The sequence below is a fragment of the Mobula hypostoma genome, chromosome 3 (genome assembly GCF_963921235.1).
Source record: "Mobula hypostoma chromosome 3, sMobHyp1.1, whole genome shotgun sequence".
NCBI classification, from domain to species: domain Eukaryota; kingdom Metazoa; phylum Chordata; class Chondrichthyes; order Myliobatiformes; family Myliobatidae; genus Mobula; species Mobula hypostoma.
In genome coordinates, this window is record NC_086099.1 from 27,983,024 (window position 1) to 28,003,714 (window position 20,691).

The 20,691-nt window shown below is 41.3% G+C and overlaps 1 protein-coding gene across 3 annotated transcripts in view; it reads left to right on the forward strand.

The window, feature by feature from the left end:
* Positions 1-20,691, forward strand: part of pdzd2 (PDZ domain containing 2) — a 493,753-nt gene that overhangs the window by 355,498 nt on the left and 117,564 nt on the right. For all 3 annotated transcript variants that reach the window (XM_063042802.1, XM_063042803.1, XM_063042804.1), the window contains 5 exons: positions 3,257-3,389; positions 8,743-8,913; positions 15,706-15,808; positions 19,432-19,580; positions 20,340-20,459. In XM_063042802.1, coding sequence (XP_062898872.1) covers positions 3,257-3,389; positions 8,743-8,913; positions 15,706-15,808; positions 19,432-19,580; positions 20,340-20,459 — 676 coding nt within the window. The remainder of the gene's footprint in view (positions 1-3,256; positions 3,390-8,742; positions 8,914-15,705; positions 15,809-19,431; positions 19,581-20,339; positions 20,460-20,691) is intronic.

Below are 20,691 nucleotides of genomic sequence, written 5' to 3' on the forward strand. Positions count from 1 at the left end.
GTGAAGTATTTCTGATAACTTTAGAATGCACTGATGGACAAGTCCTTCGTGCAGGTCAGAAAGTGCTTAGCTGTATTTATTTGGGAGATTACACTTACTAGGGTTTTGAGCTCAAAGCTACCAATGTCCAATTAGCAATTGCTCTGTAATGGTGTCATGCCCCACCTACTTTGCATACTTTCCGCAGATATGTAGTATGCACCTCCCAAGGCCTTCACCAAATGGCATTGGCAAAACCACGTGTGCAAGCTGCCCACACACTTTTGACCAGTAGCCAAAAGAGCAGGCACACCCTCGTTAAATGTTAACCCTTTTCTCTTTTAGTTATGTTATTTGAAAGCTGAGTGCTGTCCCACAAGATTTTAAATAGCGCCAAGTCCATCTAAAAAATTGCACCTCAGCCAGTTCCCTCAGGAGACCATTGTGCATATGACAACAAAACTAAAAGTTAGATAAGACTGAAACTTTTGTCACAATCTTTCCCCATGAGATTTGCAGAGAACAGTTATTTGATCATATTTTGTTTTCCTCGGCTGCTGGCACTGAGATTAGTCATTGACCTGCAGTAAGTAAATGTAATCCGTGAGAGCCAAACTACTCGCTAAATCAAACAGGAAATCAATTAGCAAGCTTCCATTGACCTTTGTGAAATTCTTGAACCATTCTTGGCTTTTAAACAAACAGCAACATGAAAATTATGATTGACAAAGCAAGTTTAACTTATAGGGTTTTTTTAGGCTCAAATTTCCTGTTACTTGGTTAAACCTGCACTGATCCAGGAAAAAAAAATCCACAAAACAGTGATCAAAAGTTTTCAGATTATTGTGGATAAGGATAGGACAGGATAATTAAGGAAAGTGCTAAATTGTGCTTTGGGAAAGTGGCTGTTATTGGATAAGTCCACATCTGACATGTGGGAGTCGTTTAAAGGCCATTGGTCTGAATTCAGGAACAGCTTGTTCCTGTGAGGAAGAATGGCAAGGAGGACAAGGTTTGGGAACTTTGGTCCAACAGATTGCAAATGTAGTCAAAAAGGAAACGTGTTAGGCCCAGAAAAGTTTCAGAAGCTGAAATCAGACATGCCCTTTTTGAGGTAAATAGAGGAAGTAGGGGAGAAATTAAACAGGGAATCAAGAGGACTAAAAAGGGATACAAAATGTCTTTGTCGAATAGAATTAAAGAGAATCCCAAGGCATTTTGTACATACAATAAAATCAGAAAGGTAACTAGGGAGAAGGAAGTACTACTCAAGGAGAAAGGAGGGAATTTATGCAGTCAGAGGAAGCAGGCAAGGTACTTTGCATTGGTATTCACCAAGGAGAAGAATATGGAGGTTGGTGAGATCATGGAGTGGTTCTGCTAATATTCTGGGGCACACTGATAACAAAGAGGAGGTTTTGGGGCTCCCGAAGAACATTTAATGTGCATACTAATGGGATCTATCCCAGGTTTGGAGAATAGTAAGAGAGAACATTTTTGGGGCTTTGACAGAGATCTTTGAATCCTCTGGAGTCACAGAAGGCTGGAAAATAGCCCATGTTATCGTCCTATAGCAAGTGAGCCCTACATCAGTGTAGGGCAATTATTGGAGAAGGTTCTTAGAGATAAGATCTACTCATGTCTGGAAAAGTATGCACTTATTAGGAATTGTCAGCATTGCTTTATGTGGAGCAGATTGTGCCTTACAAATGTGATTGAGTTCTCTGAGGAGATGATGATGATGATTGATGAGTGCAGTGTGATGGATGGACTTATGTAAAAATTTCAGCAAGGTCCACCATAATGGGCTGATCCAGAAGATTAAGACACATGGTATCTATAGAGACTTGATAGAATAGATTAAAATGGGCATGGCCATAGAAGATAGAGGATAGTAGTGAGGGGTGTTATTATGATTGGAGGTTTATGACCTGTGGTATTCCACAATGCAGTTACATCATCAAGCCTCAGCAAATGAAGGAGCTTATATAAAATTATATCCAAGAACATAGAACATAGAATAATACAGCATAGTACACGCCCTTCGGCTCATGATGTTATGCTGACATTTTAACCTACTCAAAGATCAATCTAACCATTCCCTCCCCCAGAGTACTCCATTTTTCTATCATCCATGTGCCTACCGAAGCGTCTCTTGAATACCCCTAATGTATCTGCCTCTGTCTTACCCATGGCAGGTATTCTACTCATCCACCTCCCTGTCTGTAATAAAAAACTACTTCTGACATCCCCCGTATACTTTCCTCCAATCACTTTTTTCCCCCTAGAGCGTGATTGAATCCTAGAACCGGGAGGCAGGGTTAGGGTTAGGACATTTAGACGAGCAATTGACAGATATTTAATTAACAGGATGGACATAGTGAGCTGGAAGACCTGTTTCTCCACCAAATGGATCATTGACTTGGTAACTAGGTAACTCTAATATTAACACAGCTTTTCACTCCATGGACGCTGCCCTTTCAGCTGGGCATTTCTAGCATTGTTCTTTAGGCTTCAGGTCTCAGCAACTGCTCCAACCCGCATTTCACAGCGTTAACTTGTCCCTTTGTCCAGTTTCTCCAATCTCTTTAATCTTTCTCATTTCACAATTCTCCTATTTTGTCTGTTTCCTGTCACTCCCTTCCCAGACTGAATGCTTCCTAGATTTTAATTTTCTGTACCTGACATCATCATAAATCTTTTTAGTATTTTGTTTTAACCCATTTCAATTGCCGCATTGGAGGAGGCTGTTTTGATTTTCTTTCCCTTCTGCTTTTGTGAATGTGGAAGGAGAAAGGAGAGAGAACGATCAGGGTAGAAGGGATCTTTGATTTTGATGGCTGCATTCCCAAGGCAGCAGGAAATGTAAACAGAGTCAATGGAGGGGGTGGACTGGTTTTTGTTATGACTGAAATATGTCCACAGCTCTCTGCAATTTCTTGTGGTCTTGGGCAGAACAGTTGCCAGACCGAGACATGGCACAATCTGATAGGATGTATTCTGTAGTGCAACTGTAAAAATTGGTGAGGATCAATGGAGACATGCCAAATTTCCTCAGCCTCCTTACAAAATAGAGGTGCTAGTGAACTTTCAAGTTCAAAACATTTACATGGTTGGATCAGGACAAGCTATTAGAGATGTTTATACCTAGGGACTTGCAGCTGTCAGCCAGCTCTACCTCAGGGGCATGTACTCCAGCAGGTTTCTGAAGATAATGGTCAGCTCTTTTGTTTCACTGATGCTTGAAAGCTTTACCCTTTCTTATTTCTCCTACCAGGGATGGAAGGCTGAAATCTGGTGATGAGCTGCTGATGATTAACGGACAGTCCCTGGTTGGACTCTCACACCAAGAGGCAGTAGCTCTTCTTCGGTCAGCAGCAGGACTGGTACAGCTCATTGTTGCAAGCAGGGTAAGTGTTTCACCCGGGATAGATTTTTTCCCAGTTTTCTCCTCCTCTCTTACTTTTTAAAGTAGTCTGGTGGAATTTGTAGGATTGAAGTGTTCCCTGGGTTGGGTTAGGTCAACATCCAGCAAGATAAAAACAGAAAATACTGGAAATACAGGTCAGGAGGAAGAGAAGCATTTAAAGAACCTTCAGAAGGTGCAGTAGGATTGTAGATCTGCATTTTGTGTCCATCCGTTTTAATAATTCTACCAAAAGGATCACAACCTTGTCATAGGGTTTGGAGGCTTGCATGCTTCAATGACTGCTGTTGACTGGGGTTGGAGTTAATGCTTTAGCTCTTGGCAGGATCACCCATGCCAACCAGGTCAATAGAGGCCAGACCAAGAGTGGTCCACCAGTCCTCCAGTTTCAGCGGTTTGCTCAGAGCTAATAACCCTAACTGGTAATACAAAGCTGTTACAGAAACAGTAATGAAGAAACCTTCTACATCTGAGTGCGACGGTGTTCCTGAGTCTCCACCCGGAACTTGAATGACTGACAGTAGTGATAACTGAGCTACTGACATGGTGAAGGAAGCCCTGAACACTGTCAGAGATGGAGGATCTTCATTGCTTCACTAACTGCCAGCAGCGTACTGGGACGTAGATAGATTTAAATGATTAGAAAATTGATCAGTTTCTATTCCTGGTCAGGGATCTTGGAAAGGTTTCTTCCATGTTATGCCTAAATATAGTGATTCCTTACAGAAGAGTCAATATAATGAAGCCCCTAATTCATTCTAAATTCTACTCCCCTGAGCACTATGATAGCTCCCTTTACAGAAGTGTGAAAATAAAAGCACTTTAAATTGAACGAGGAGTCAAGCTAATCTCTTGCTGTAACTTATTAAGAGATAGTGAGAGATAATTGTGAATCTATGGAATCCGTTGCCATAGGCAGCTGTGGAGGCCGAGTCTTTCTGTATGCTTAAGGCTGAGGTTAATAGATTCTTGATTGGTCAGGGCATGATAGGATACGGGGAGAAGGCAGGAAATTGGGGCTAAGAGGAAAATTGGATCAGCCATGACCAAATGGCGGAGCAGACTCGATGGGTCAAATGGCCTAATTCTGCTCCTATACCTTATGGTCTTATAAGGGGTAGACCCTAAGCAATTAAGTAATTAAATATTTTCAGCCAGTTTTGCATTCATTGTCTTAAATGGTGACCACCTTCTTCTTGATGTCAGCCTCAGCTCGTATTTTAACCCTTGTCTTATAATTATAGTAAGGAATATGATCTTTTTAAAGCTTTATATCCAGATATTAGGAAATACTAGGATGGGAAAATAGAGTAGCAAAGGTAAATTGCTTTTGTTGTTGAAAGTTAGAGCATAGATCACAGAGTCATACAGCACAGTACAAACATTTTGACGCATGCTCTTGTGCCAACCCTTTAACCTGCTGCAAAGTCACCCTATCCCTTCCCTCCCACATAGCCCCTCTATTTACCTTTCACCCATGTGTAGATCAAAATTGTAGATTATAGAAGAAAGAGATTGAAAGGGTATTGAGGTGTTACGTATTTGTGATATTGAATGTAAAAGGACCGAGGAGGAAATGTGAGGTAAAACCTTGATTTCCAAATAGTGAGGGAAGAGGAGATGGAAAGCATTGATTTCAAAGTCATAGGGAAGCACTAAAATGATAGAATTTAGAAAAAACAAAGGAAGAATGGTCAGAACTGCTGTCAATAAAGGCAGTCGATAAAGTTACAGTAGTGGAAAAGAATTAATTAAAATATTATTAGATTGGCAGTGACAGCCACAAATAGAAGTCAACAGATTTATACACCATCGCTGTGGATACTCAGTCAACTACCACGATCACGGGGTTTACAGTCAGCTGTCCAGGGCCCCACTTCAAATACAGTCGACCCTCCTTCTCCATGGGGTTTGGTTCCGAGACCCCCCCCCCACCCCGCCGCGCAGATACCAAAAAATGCAGAGGCTCAACTCCCTTATTTAACCTGTCTCAGTGCAGGTGGACTTTAGGACCCAGGGGAGTTCAGGACCCGCCGCCTGCGGCTGCTGCTGCTGCTGAATCCGTAGTGTTTCTGTTCCGTTGATGGAAAACGATCACGATTGAAAATAAAGTGGAAATAATAAAGCGATTGGAAAAAGGTGAATGCCATCGGTCATTGGAAAAGTGTTAGGCTACAGTCAGTCAACGATCGGGACAATTTTTAAAAAGTGATAAAGTGAGAATAATGCAGCATGTAAACACCTTGCCTCGATGAAAGCTAGAATTATTACTAAGCAACGCAGTGGTTTAATTATTGAAATACATACTGGTGACAAGTGAGGTGGAAAACCTAGTCAGGTGGAAGAAGGCAGCATACATGACGTTTAGGAAGCAAGGATCAGATGGGTCTATTGAGGACTATAGGGTAGCAAGAAAGGAGCTTAAGAATGGGCTGAGGAGAGCAAGAAGGGGGCATGAGAAGGCCTTGGCGAGTAGGGTAAAGGAAAACACCAAGGCATTCTTCAATTATGTGAAGAACAAAAGGATGACAGGAGTGAAGGTAGGACCGATTAGAGATAAAGGTGGGAAAATGTGCCTGGAGGCTGTGGAAGTGAGCAAGGTCCTGAATGAATACTTCTCTTCGGTATTCACCAATAAGAGGGAACTTGATGACGATGAGGACAATATGAGTGAGGTTGACGTTCTGGAGCATGTTGATATTAAGGAGAGGAGGTGTTGGAGTTGTTAAAATACATTAGGACGTATAAGTCCCCGGGGCCTGACGGAATATTCCCCAGGCTGCTCCACGAGGTGAGGGAAGAGATTGCTGAGCCTCTGGCTAGGATCTTTATGTCCTCGTTGTCCACGGGAATGGTACTGGAGGATTGGAGGGAGGCACATATTGTCCCCTTGTTCAAAAAAGGTAGTAGGGATAGTCCGGGTAATTATAGACTAGTGAGCCTTACATCTGTGGTGGGAAAGCTGTCGGAAAAGATTCTTAGAGATAGGATCTATGGGCATTTAGAGAATCATGGACTGATCAGGGACAGTCAGCATGGCTTTGTGAAGGGCAGATCATGTCTTACAAGCCTGATAGAGTTCTTTGAGGAGGTGACCAGGCAAATAGATGAGGGTAGTGCAGTGGATGTGATCTATATGGATTTTAGTAAGGCATTTGACAAGGTTCCACACAGTAGGCTTATTCAGAAAGTCAGAAGGCATGGGATCCAGGGAAGTTTGGCCAGGTGGATTCAGAATTGGCTTGCCTGCAGGAAGCAGAGGGTCATAGTGGAGGGAGTACATTCGGATTGGAGGGTTGTGACTAGTGGTGTCCCACAAGGATCGGTTCTGGGACCTCTACTTTTTGTGATTTTTATTAACGACCTGGATGTGGGGGTAGAAGGGTAGGTTGGCAAGTTTGCAGACGACACAGAGGTTGGTGGAGTTGTAGCTAGTGTAGAGAATTGTTGAAGATTGCAGAGAGACATTGATAGGTTGCAGAAGTGGGCTGAGAAGTGGCAGATGGAGTTCAACCCGGAGAAGTGTGAAGTGGTACACTTTGGAAGGACAAACTCCAAGGCAGAGTACAAAGTAAATGGCAAGATACTTGGTAGTGTGGAGGAGCAGAGGGATCTCGGGGTACTTGTCCACAGATCCCTGAAAGCTGCCTCACAGGTGGATAGGGTAGTTAAGAAAGCTTATGGTGTGTTAGCTTTCATAAGTCGAGGGATAGAGTTTAAGAGTCGCGATGTAATGATGCAGCTCTATAAAACTCTGGTTAGGCCACACTTGGAGTACTGTGTCCAGTTCTGGTCACCTCACTATAGGAAGGATGTGGAAGCATTGGAAAGGGTACAGAGGAGATTTATCAGGATACTGCCTGGTTTAGAGAGTATGCATTATGATCAGAGATTAAGGGAGCTAGGGCTGTACTCTTTAGAGAGAAGGAGGATGAAAGGAGACATGATAGAGGTATACAAGATATTAAGAGGAATAGATAGAGTGGATAGCCAGCACCTCTTCCCCAGGGCACCACTGCTCAATACAAGGGGACATAGCTTTAAGGTAAGGGGTGGGAATTTCAAGGGGGATATTAGAGGAAGGTTTTTTACTCAGAGAGTGGTTGGTGCATAGAATACACTGCCTGAGTCAGTGGTGGAGGCAGATGCACTAGTGAAATTTAAGAGACTACTAGACAGGTATATGGAGGAAATTAAGGTGGGGGGGTTATATGGGAGGCAGGGTTTAAGTGTCGGCACAACAATGTGGGCCGAAGGGCCTGCACTGTGCTGTACTATTCAATGTTCTATGTTCTATATGTTCCTTAAATGTTTTATATGCATAGAAAGGTAAAATATATACTATATACTAAGACAAAAGTTTGACTAACTGACGCTAAATAATACCGGATGTACCTATTCTGACTTACATACAAATCCGACCTAAAGACTGCCTGTAGTTTAAATCATCTCTAGATTACATATAGTGCCTATTACAATGTACATGCTATGTTAATAGTTGTTATACTGTATTGTTTTGGGAATAATAACAGGAAAAAAAAGTCTGTACATTCTCAAACAACGAGTGCTGGAGAGAGAACTTCCGGGTTTTCCTGATCCGCGGTTGGTTGAATCCGCATATGCGGAACCTGCGGATAAGGAGGGCTGACTGTAGTGAGGATTTTTAGATGTGAAAATCAAGGCCCCTTCATCCACCTACCACTATGATTTTCTAGAAAGAACGGGTTGTAGTTACTTTATCATTCCCCTCTTGATCCAGATCATGAATTCAGCAGGGGTAACTTCAAAAATTTTGATGGAGCCAGGAGAACTATAATTTCCATCTACAGTATACTTCTTTTCGGCAAGTAGCCTTCACTGTTGCCTTGTGTTAAATTTCATTCATATATTAAACTGAAGGCACACAGTCAACCTCGTTGGATCTGTGTACTGCAGCAGCAGAAATGTAAAAGCCCAAGTGTCAGGGATCAGAAAGTCTTTGTAATTCCTCAAGTCCCACTGGAGTTGCTGACATTTCCTTGGTTGAAGTGTAGTGTTTATTATGCATGACTTGTCACTAGATTGGTGCTGGGGTAATAGTTGGAGAGCACCGTACACAGGATTGAAACTTCATTTGAACAGATGCTGAAGAATGTATAGAAGAGCTATTGGCTTCATTTATTACTCTCAAGGCTGAAAATGATGCTTTGGAGATTATTTATTCAGGGAAGTAAAGAAGAACTGCTCAGAATATAGGATTCTGGCAGATCCTCTATTGTACAGTGTGCAAGTCTCAGCAGAATCAAAATCCATTCTTTCAAAATTTTCCATTTCCCTTTCTTCTTCCTCTTTTACAGGATGAATCCGAGATCCATTTCCAGAAGTATCCCTCTACAAGTTTACCTGATCTAGTCACGAATTTTGCGATGGCTGATAATTCTCCCTCCCCTATGGAAAATAAAGAAAATGTAAAACCAGAAAGCAGTGGTGCCACATCTGACTGCCATGTAAACCATGGTCAAGAAACTGTGAGTGTTGACATATCAAAGTATATGGTGTTCTACTTAATACATTTGTCTGAAGTGCCATAAGAAAGTGGAAGGAGAATCTGTTCATGAATTCATGTGAAATACAGCTGTTTGATATTTTAATAAAGTTGTTGTACAGTTTAAACTAGGTTTGTTAAAATGAAAACTTACTTATTCAAGTTTGTCTGGATCTGAGGAGCACTTTACAATGCAAATACACAACAATGGCCTTTTAAATTAGATTTGCTGATTTGTGCCTAATATAGAATCATTCATAATCTGTAACTGATCTCACATAGGGAGATATATTCCAGAAAAATTTTGAAGTGGCATCGTTCTTCCTGACTATAATTTCATTAATCTCTTACTTCGTTCTGCGTGCCTACAGAATCTATTTTTCAGTCCATTGCTGGTAGATTCATTCTATCTTCCTTCTATTTATTAATTTCTTTGTCATTTGGCGTAAGTACTAAAATACTCTCAACCTTCAAGGTTATTATTCTATTCGTCAGCTTAATAAGTATATTATTCATTGATAAACCTTTTTTAAAAAACTGCAGAGCCTGGAAACTATAGTGCTGCAAAAGTGCTGCAATACTAGGTAGGTCAGGTGGCACCTGTAGAGAGAGAAGCAGAGTTACTGTTATCAAGGCAAAGACCTTTCATCAAAACTTGGCCAGTAGTTTTCTAATAAATTTGATTGTTAGAACGGCATAACTTTTTTTCAACCTGAACACTAAGTGGAGAAGTTCTTCTTGTCCTCCATAATTTTAGTCTTATGATGATTGATCGCTGACTCATTTTCAACTCATCGACCCATCATCGACTCATTTTCTGCAATTCACTCTTACCTGCTAGCAATTTCTCTTTTTTTGTTAGTTTATGAATTTCCACCCTCATGCCTCTATTTCACTAGCATCCTGACAAAAATAATGGGTGAAACTTGTCTTATTTATTGGCGGACAGTGGGGGAGCTACATGGCCTCGGTGGTAGCGGGAACAAGGCCTCAAGCCATGGTGTCGCCTGTTTACAGCCACCCTGGAGAGAGGCGTCAGAGTCGGTGTGTTTCATCAGAAGTGGTGTGATGCAATATCCAAGTTGGAGTCAGTACTTCTCCCCCAGTATTCGCATGGCAGAAGGCAAGCTGCTTCAACTGTGTTCAGCTGATAACTGCTGCAATGTTCAGGGCTCAGGGTCTTGGACTACTTTTTGTGTGAATGTATTTTATTGATTTATGTATGTTTGCTATCTTATATGTGCTGTATGTGAATTGTGCTGTGTACTGTGATTTGCACCTTGGCCCCAGAGTAATCCTGTTTTGTTTGGCTGTATTCATGGGTTTTCATAGCTGGTTGAATGACAATTAAATTTGAATTCTACACTACCATGCCTCTATTTGCTCTATTGTAAGCTCCTTTGGCTTGTTCTGAAAAAAAGAGATAATTTGGAGAGATGTGGCATTTGAAACTTACTATGATTAATATTCTTGCAAAATCTTAGATGATTGTAAGTTTGTGATGTGCCTGTACCAGTGTACTATCTTTCACTTCATAAATGCTACCATTTCACTTTGCAATGAAAATTACATTGCCTGTGAATTGGGGCACAACTTTGAACAAATGTGCAAGTGAATTAATATTGGAATCATAAGCCAACAACAGTTTTCCTTCCTGATCAGGACTCTGGGGTGTTTTTCACTCACCTATCACTGAACAGAATAAAGAATTACAATTACAGAGAAAGTGTAATTCTTTGTTGTTCGAGAAACGGCCCAAACTGTGGTATCATCTGCAGGCCTTTGGTCGATACTCACCAACAAACACGCTAATTCTACAATAATATCATCTCACCTGCATATAATGAGATGCCTTTTGCAAACTGGTTGAATGCCCAAGTTGGTACGGTCTTTCATTGATTCTGTTATGGCTATTATTCTATGATTTTATTGAGTATGCCCATAAAAATGTACATGTACTTTGATAATAATTTTTTTTACTTTGAACTTTAAACCAGGGAAAATTTACTGTGACATTTTAACATTAATAGATGTGCCTTTGGGATGTGGGAGAAAACTGGCACACCTAGGGAGAAACCAATGTGGCTACAGAGAAAATGTGCAAACTCAACACAAAGGATATGAGATCAGCATTGAAATTATGTCTCTGGTGCTGTGAAGCAACTGCTCTGCTGTGCATTGGCAGAATTTTTAAAGGACAAGGCATTGAATGCTCAGGTTGCTAGGGTAGATGATAAGGACCTGGGAAAAAATGTATCTGCTCTGTTTAGGAGGTGAAGGGGTGAGGAAACAGGTGAGATCCAACCAGGGGTTCTGTCCAACTGTGTAGAGAGAAAGCCAAGGTTAACAAAGAAAATCATTTCAGAGGCACCTTTGTGCAATAACTCATCATTGTAGCAAACGTGATAGATACGGAGGAAATAGTACAGTGGGATGGAATCCCTAAAGGATGTAGGGTGGGAGAAAGTGTTCTCACAGTAGCTGTGGAAATCCGTCATCGTGGGGTGAATGCTAGTGGCTAGCCTGATAGAAATATGCAAGGTCCAGAAAGGGAAGAGTCTGAGTTGGACCATATGAAGGTGAGGACAGAATTGGAATTGGCTGTAAAATGAAAAGACTTTCGAGTTCTATATGAATGAAGAAGGTAGTGGCTATGCATTTTTTATGTATGGACAAAGTGTTGATCAGGAGCAGAATTAGGCCATTCAATCGATCGAGTCTGCTCTGCCATATCACCATGGCTGATTTATTATCCCTCTCAACCTCATTCTTCTGCTTCTCCCCGTAACCTTTGATGCCCTGACTAAACAAGGACATATTGACCTCTGCTTTAAATATACCCAATGACTTAGCCTCCACTGCTGTCTGTGGCAGTGAATTTCACGGACTCACTTGGGGGTAGTGGCCCAATGTATGACTGAAACAAAGACTGTTGCATAAATCTCACAAAATTGAATGGGTTACAGAGACAAAGGACCTTAACCTGACTTTAACTGCCTCTAATCTTTTTCACCCTATCAGAGAAATTCCCTTTGCTCCACCCATTCCCCCCCCCCACGTTCTCTATTGCCTTTGCTAACTTGTTACTCTCTTTCTCTGTTCTGATGAGGGGACCCAAATCTGAAATGTAAACAGTTTTCTCTTTCTACAGACGCTGCCTGACCTGCTGAATTTTTTCAGCATTTTCTGTTTTTATTTAACAATTATTGCCTTTCTGGAGAATGTTTCTTTAATGCATGTATATATGCAGACTGGCCAAGTCTTACAAGTTGCCTGTATTTCTTAAGTCACTGAGTAATAGAAAAGTACAGCACAGAAACAGATCCTTGGGCCCATCTAATCCATGCCAAATATTTAAACTCCTACTCTCATCGACTTGCACCAGGACCATAGCCTTCCATACCCCTATCATCCATGGACCTTCTCTTAAGTGGTGAAATCAAGCTCACGTGCACCACTTGTGCTGGCAGCTCACTCCACTCTTCTTGAAGAAGTTTCCCCTCATGTTCCCCTTATACTTTTCACCTTCCACCCTTAACCCATGATCTCTAGTTGTTGTCCCACCTATGTTTTCTTATTGTTTTGATGTCTCATTGCTATAGTTACCAAGTGCTAATCAGACCATTGATTATGCATTGAGGAGCACGGACATCCTTCAGACAAACTCAATGTAATTGACTTCCTTCTAGTGCAGACTAGAATGTGTAATTAGAAAAAAAATTATAAAACAAAATTTACTGACATATTAGCTTTAATTGCAAACATAATAGTGCAGTGCATTTGTCTGCTACCTGAAATGATTAATAGTTGCACTTTGTTTTACTTGTATAACTACCTCTATCAGGTGCCAAACACTGCGGGATAAGGAATGTTCTTGTCATGTGAAGAAAATTACATTGTGTAGTATTTCATGTCTATGAAAGTCTGGCCACGTTCTTCATCGCTTTAGTTGCCACTGGGTCAGTCTAGCTCTGTTGGCTTTCTGGCACTGTTTCTGAAGCAGATGATATGGGGTTATGCAATTATAAGTTCACAGAATACAAACCAGCATGAACTGCAAAAAGCAGATTGTACATGACAAATCTACTGAATTGAATTGAAGGAGGAATTGAATTGACTATTACTTACATCCTTCATATAAATGAGGAGTAAAAATCTTTATGTTATGTCTCCATCTAAATGTGCAATGAGCAATTTATAGTAATCTATAATAAATAGTATCTACAACAGGATAGTCAATATAACATAGAAGTACAATTGTGTGTGGTCTTGGCTTTAATGCTGCAGTACCATTTGTGGAAGCAATTGAGTAAGTGGCTAATACAATTTGATAAATGGTAGAATAATCTTTATTCATAGGAAATCCCTGGGATTCAGGAAGAAATTGTGAACAGAGATACTTAATTGGAAGCATAATGGGGAGCAGAAGATAGATATCTAACAGCTGTGATCTATAAGTATTTATGAGGTAGCAGAAGGCCCATCATGCCTGTTATATGTGTGATGTTGGGCCTGTGCTGTTAATATTATATTTAGTACATTGAAATACTTTTGATGTACTATTTTAAATGCAAAATATTTATTACATACAGATCTCATTACATATGAAGAGAATGTTATTGTGTTCCTACAATTTTTTATCATCTTTGTAATTTCAATGTTTGTAGTGTTAAATAAAACAACCATCTCATTTCTTACATCATAATAAACATTACATATTGTTAAATAGAAGCTTTAAGATCCTTCACCAAAGATGGCAATCATAGGTCATATTCAACTGGATGTAGTTGTCTATTTAATAATTTTACTTTATTTTTAACATGACACTTTGTCACAATGCATAAAACCATTGCACTTTATTTTTAAGTTGTCAGGCAAATGAATAAAATCTATATAAATACTTGAGGATAAACGGGATGCAGTAAAGGTGACAATTGTGTCTTAAAAGGAGAAAATAACTCACAGTCAATAAAATTTGGCTGCTTGATTAAGTTTTTTATACACTCTACGATATATACACAATGCATTACAGAAATGTTGTTCTACAATATATTTGTTACCTCACATTTTCAGTAAATCTGGATGAATTGTATGATTCACATTATCCCAGGCAGCATCTCTAGGAAGAGGTACAGTCGATGTTTCAGGCCGAGACCCTTCGTCAGGACTAACTGAAGGAAGAGTTAGTAAGAGATCTCTTACTAACTCTTCCTTCAGTTAGTCCTGACGAAGGGTCTCGGCCTGAAACATCGACTGTACCTCTTCCTAGAGATGCTGCCTGGCCTGCTGCGTTCACCAGCAACTTTGGTGTGTGTTGCTTGAATTTCCAGCATCTGCAGAATTCCTGTTATCCACATTATCCAATGGGTCATTATCTAATGTGCCAATTTCCTGTTAAACAAACCAGCGAAATTTGAGGGCAACCAGTACAAGCCCAATATGATCCAGGTTAACCAGGAAAGGACTCACAGAGCATTTCAAAGCGAAGCTTTTGTAAGCATTTTTTTTTTTGCAGTTTGATTTTCAGTTAAACAATAAACACTCCATCAATAAATCATTATAAAGCATGAAGATCATTGATTTTGGAAGAGCCCAGCTGCAGCTCTTTTACAGCTGACATACCAACAGCAAACATCTTCAGTCTTAAAAAATAGGTCTTTTGTCATTTAAAGTAACACTCACAAAATGCTGGAGGAGCTCATCAGGTCAGGCAGCATCTATGGAGAGGAATAAAGAGGCGATATTCTGGGCCAAGACACTTCATCAGCCTGAAGGGAAGGGGAAGAAGCTAGAACACGAAGGTGAGGGGAGGACAAAGAGTACAAACTGGAAGGTGATAGGCAAAGCCAGGTGAGGGGGGAGATAGGTGGGTGTAGGGGGGAGGATAATTGAAGTGAAAAACTGAGAGGTGGTAGGTGGAAAAAGCAAGGGCAGTAAAAGAAGGAATGTGACAGGAAAGGAGGGTGGACCATGGGCGAAAGAGTAAGAGGAGGGGCACCAGAGGGAGGTGATGCGCAGGTGTGAAAAGGAGAAGTGGTAAGAGGGGAACCAGAATGGGGAATAGAAAAGGAAAGAAGGAGAAGGGGGAAAGAAATCAATGAGCATGCTGTCAGGTTGGAGACGACCTAAATGGAATATGAGCTGCTGGTCCTCCAACCTGAGAGTGGTCTCGAGGTGGCAGTAGAGGACACCATGGACCGACATTCCATTCAGAATGCAGTCATGTGAGTTTATGTATTGCCTTCACATCGATGCCATAAAGTAGAATGATCCATCAGGAAAGAAGCCCTCTATCATTCCAACCACAAACTGATAGGTGTAAAATAAGCTTTACTTTACACCATTTTAATAGGAGTCCATTTTTGGAAACAACTTCTTCTTGGGTCCTTCACTCCCGGGGGGGGGGTCATAGGCCATTGATGAGCTCCCACAGTTGATGGTATGGTTGGAGTTCATCAGTGTTCTGTAATCCACTGGACAGGAGATTAGCCTATACAGCTTTACCAGTGCTTTGTCCGTTTCCGCTTTTCACAACTGTGATGTAGGGTTGGACTTTGAGTGGCTCTTTAAAAACTTAACAATGTAATTTTTGTCATTTTGTTTTACTTTATTCTAGATCAGGAATTCCCAGACTAGCGTATATGAACCCCTTGCTTAGTGGTATTGGTTCGTGGCATAAAAGAGGTTGGGAACCCCTGATCTAGATGATGCTAAGGGGGGACCAGATTTTGTTTGGTATTGTTAGAAATTACTTTATTATTTGGCTTGATTGCAGGTTTCAGAAACTGCAAAAGGAGAAGAACATGAAGCATCTCTACCATGCTGCCGAAGTCCAATACCAGGAGGTAGTATAATGAAATTCAGAAGTCGATCACAAGGTAGGTACTATAATTACTTGTCAATCTCCTGTTGACTGTCTGATTTTAGTTTATATATTTCTCATAATTTTTTTTTGAAAAAACAGAATTTCTGGGGAAAGGAAGGTAACTGTGGATAAAATGTAAAGGTAACTGGATTGAAAGGTTCCAGCATTGACAAAGCAGTGGCAGATTGGCAGGAGATAAGGAGAGAGAATAAAGGGAGCCTTTTCTAACTGACTAATGGTGACTAGTGGAATTCCACAGGGGCGTGTGCTGGGAGTGATCCTTCTTACATTGTTTGTCAATGATTTGGATGAAGGAATTGGTGGCTTTGTTACAAAGTTTGCAGACGATATGAAGATAGATGGAGGTCAAGCAACACACATCAAAGTTACTGGTGAACACAGCAGGCCAGGCAGCATCTCTAGGAAGAGGTACAGTCGACGTTTCAGGCTGAGACCCTTCGTCAGGACTAGGGTAGGAGGTAGAAACGGGAAGTGCGAAGTGTGGGAACTATAAGGTTGGTAGCAGTGGATGGGAGATCCCCTGAGCGGATAAAGTCGGTGATGGTGTGGGAGACAATGGGACATCAACCGTCTCAACTTCATCGCACCTTGTTCCCATTCCAACCTCACTCCTTCGGAACGCTCTGCTCTCCACTCCCTCCGCACTAATCCTAACCTTATTATTAAACCCGCCGATAAGGGGGGGTGCTTATTTACCCCTCGATCCTGACCCCACTAAGGAGCACCAGGCCATTGTCTCCCATTTTCTCTCCATTTAGAAAATAATCAACCCTTTCATTTCTTCTATCAAAGAGCATGACTATAAACCTCCTGTCACTGTATTCCCTCTGCCATTTCTTTGTCCCATCTCGTAATCTGTCTAAGTCCTACCTCTCTGCTTCCTCAAAACTACCTGACCTCCACCTATACAACAGGAATTCTGCAGATGCTGGAAATTCAAGCAACACACATAAAAGTTGCTGGGGGAACGCAGCAGGCCAGGCAGCATCTCTAGGAAGAGGTACAGGCGACATTTCAGGCCGAGACCCTTCATCAGGACTAACTGAAGGAAGAGCTAGTAAGAGATTTGATGCTGCCTGGCCTGCTGCGTTCACCAGCAACTTTGATAGAAGAAATGAAAGGGTTGATTATTTTCTAAATGGAGAGAAAATATAAAAAGCTGAGGTGCAAAGGGACCTGGGAATCCTTGTGCAGGATTCCCTAAAGGTTAATTTGCAGGTTGAGTCTGTGGTGAAGAAAGCAAATGCAATGTTATAAAAACAAGGACGTAATGTTGAAACCTTATTAAGCACTGGTGAGGCCTCACTTGGAGTATTGTGAGTTGGTTTGGGCCCGTTATCTTAGAAAGGATGCTCTGAAACAGGAGAGGATTCAAAGGAGATTCATGAAAACGATTCCAGGATTGAATGACTTGTCATATGAAGAGCATTTGATGGCTCTGGGCCTGTATTCACTAGAATTCAGAAAAATGAGGGGTGGCCTCATTGAGAACTGTTGAATGGTGAAAGGCCTTCATAGAGTGGATGTGGATTGGATGTTTCCTATGGTGGGAGAGTCTTAAGACCAGAGGACACAGCCTCAGAAGAGAAAGGTGTCATTTTAAAATGGAGATGAGGTATTTCTTTATCCAAAGAGTGGTGAATCTGTGGAATTCTTTCACAGAATTTGTGTAATTCAGGCAGCTGTGGAGGCCAAGTCTTTATGTATATTTAAGGCAGAGGTTTACGGATTCTTGATTGGTCAGGAGATGAAGGGATACGGGGACAAGACAGGAGATTGGGGCTGAGTGGAAAATTCAACCAATCATGGTGAAATGGTGGAGCAGACTCAATGGGCCTCAGGATAATTTTCTGTGTCAAAACACCTTCAATGATCTACTTTCCATAAGAAGGTTGGGAGCAGGATTGTTCTCAGTTGATTGCATCCAGGTTTATTTCCATTCACAACTCCTCAACTAATAAAGCGGTACCACTCTGCATCTTGCAAGGCCAAAGTAGCATTCAAGTATCTGTTGATAAGTGATACCACAAAAGTGTCAGACAAGAATTGGAATTGATTTATTATCAAATGTACTGAGATACAGTGGAAAGCCTGTCATTGCAATGTGCATTGAGGTAAAATATGATGATGATGTCGACTCAGACCTGAGAGGCCAGCGTCGGGCATTTTCGTACCTTACAAGGCGCAGTTCGAAAGGCTGTGTGGGACGACACTCCTCGCACAGACATTTTGCAGTATTATTTTATGAGGCCGAGTTGCGAGCTCGACATCAACCCGGCGCGGATGGAGAGCGTGCATGGGGGCGGTCTGTCACTGGATCAAACTCGGGAACCTCCGTTCTCGAGCCCGGTGCTGATCTCACTGCGCCACCAGCTGAGGTAAAACAAGGTGAGACAATAATAATGCAGAATCAGTTACAGGGAAAGTGCAGTGCAGGTAAATAATAAGATGCAAGGTCATACAAGGTAGATTGTGAGGTCAAAAATCTAATCTTATTGTGCGAAGAAACTATTTAATAGTCTTGTAACAGCAGTCCTCGAGCCTGTTGGCACATGCTTTCAGGCTTTTGTATTTTCTACCCAGTAGGAGATGGGAGAAGAGAGAATGCCTAGGGTGAGTGGGGGTCTTTGATTATGTTGGCTGCTTTACTGAGGCAGGGAGAAATATAGAAACAGTCCATGGAGTGGAGACTATTTTCCGTGATGTGTCCACAGCTGTCCACAGTTTCTTACAGTCACGTGCAGCCCAGTTGCTATCCCAATCCATCATGTATCCAAATAGACTGCTTTCTGTGGTACTTCAGTAAACTTGCCATATTTCTTTAGCTTCCCATGGAGGTTCCAGGACATCACAACATAGGAGATCGTCTACCTTAATATTCAGTGTCAGGTCAGCTATGTCATTACCTGAAATAGTAAACTGTGAAGTTGCAATAGTTTAACAGTTTCATTGCTGTTTTTACAACTTCTAATAAAGAAAATCATATACCTTATGGGGTTGTTCAAAGTAGGGTCAACTTGAAACGGTAGTGTTACACTGACAGTGCTAGCTGTAAAATCAGGATTCAATTCCCACCATTGTTAGTAATGAGTTTGTATGTTCTCCCTATGGCTGCGAGGGTTCCCTCTGGGTGCCCTGGTTTCCTCCAAATTCCATGGTTAGAATTAGAAAGTCGTCGGCGTGCTATGATGATGCCGGAAGCATAGCAACGCTTAGGGGCTGCTTTAATTTGACTTAAACAACGCATTTCACTGAATGTTCTGATGTATGTGTGACAAATAAAGCAAATCCTTATCTCTCATTGTCTTAAGGTAACAGTGGGTGAACCACCTTCTTGAACTCTGTGCAGTGAAGATATGTGCACAGAGGTATTTGGGCCTTTGGAATCAGATGGTAAAAAATTTTGCTGAAGGAGTCTCATTCTTGATTCTCTGTGATGGTGTGCAAGCTGAGATTTTAGATTTTTCATTAAACTCACTCTCATGCAGTCAGGGAGCTCAGGCGTGAAATTCCACGACAAATATCCGTAATTTAATTTGCAAAACACCATGAAACTCAAATCCCTGAGATACGTTCCTCATAGCTTTCTCATTGTCACTGTCATATCTTCGACAGGTGGAGGGAGCCGCTTGGAATCTGTAGGAGAAGATGATGAGCTGATTGTGGAAAATGGTGAAACGAGTAGTGAAATGTCAGAAAAGCCTCCACGAGGAGGGCGGAAACACTCCCTTCCGCAGCAGCTTGATGCAGCGGGAACCAGACAGGTGAATGCTCAGTTCCTCACTGTGTTGCATTTCAACATTAGACAAGTAATGCAGCAGTTAGTGCAATGCAATTATAGCAATCGGAGTTCAATTCCCACCGCTGCCTGTAAGGAGATTCTACGTTCTCCCCGTGACTGCGTGGGTTTCCTCTGGGTGCTCTGTTTTCCTCCCACATTCCAAAGAAGTATGGGTTAGGGTTAGTAAATTGTGGGCGTGATGTGTTAGCGCCAGAAGTGTGGCAACACTTGCAGATTGCCTCCTGCACATAATCGGACCATGTTAGTCATTGGTGCAAATGATACATTTCACTGTGATAAACTAATCCTTAATCGTTATTCTTTTAATAAGTTTGCACCCAAGAGAGATATTTCATGCAAAATTGAAAACTGAATCACAGAACACTATAAAATGTTTGCTAAGCCATAAACATGACTTTTGTTTGTAAATGTCATCCTGCTCTGGAATAATTAGAGGGATGTGCTTTCTCTGAGATGATGTGAAACCCGAGATTTCATTTTTATATTTACTTCCATGTTAATCTGGTTGCTAAAGTGACTGATGCATGCAGCCTTTGTATGAAATATTGTGATGGCACAATGATTTTACTCAAATTTTACTCTCCTGGGCCATTCCTCAGTTGAGAATACAACGGTTGAATTTTCTGTTCACTGTCCTGTTTGAGTGAGTTTCCCGAAATCTCAATTGTGTTCCAAGCTTGAGTCACAGCATGCAACCTTGTTCTTTTTATATCATTTATAGGAGTATCAAATCGTAAAAAAGTCAGCGCGTTCCTTGAGTACAGTTCAAGTGGAATCGCCATGGCGACTGGCCCAACCTTCAATCATCTCCAACATCGTTCTAATGAAAGGACAAGGAAAGGTAAGCATCTATTCAATCAAAGGTTACTCTAGTTACTCCCATTACTTTTATCCTTGCAGTTGGATTGTCTTTCATCTACCTTATTTCTTACCTCATAAGAGTGTTTTATATTCTAGAAAAGGTAGTAATCTTTGATGTAAAGCATGTATGAATGGCCAGAGGTCCACGTAAATTGCGATGATTTGGGATGATTCTAGTCTCCATGCCCAATGAGACAGGCTGGGTTGATGTA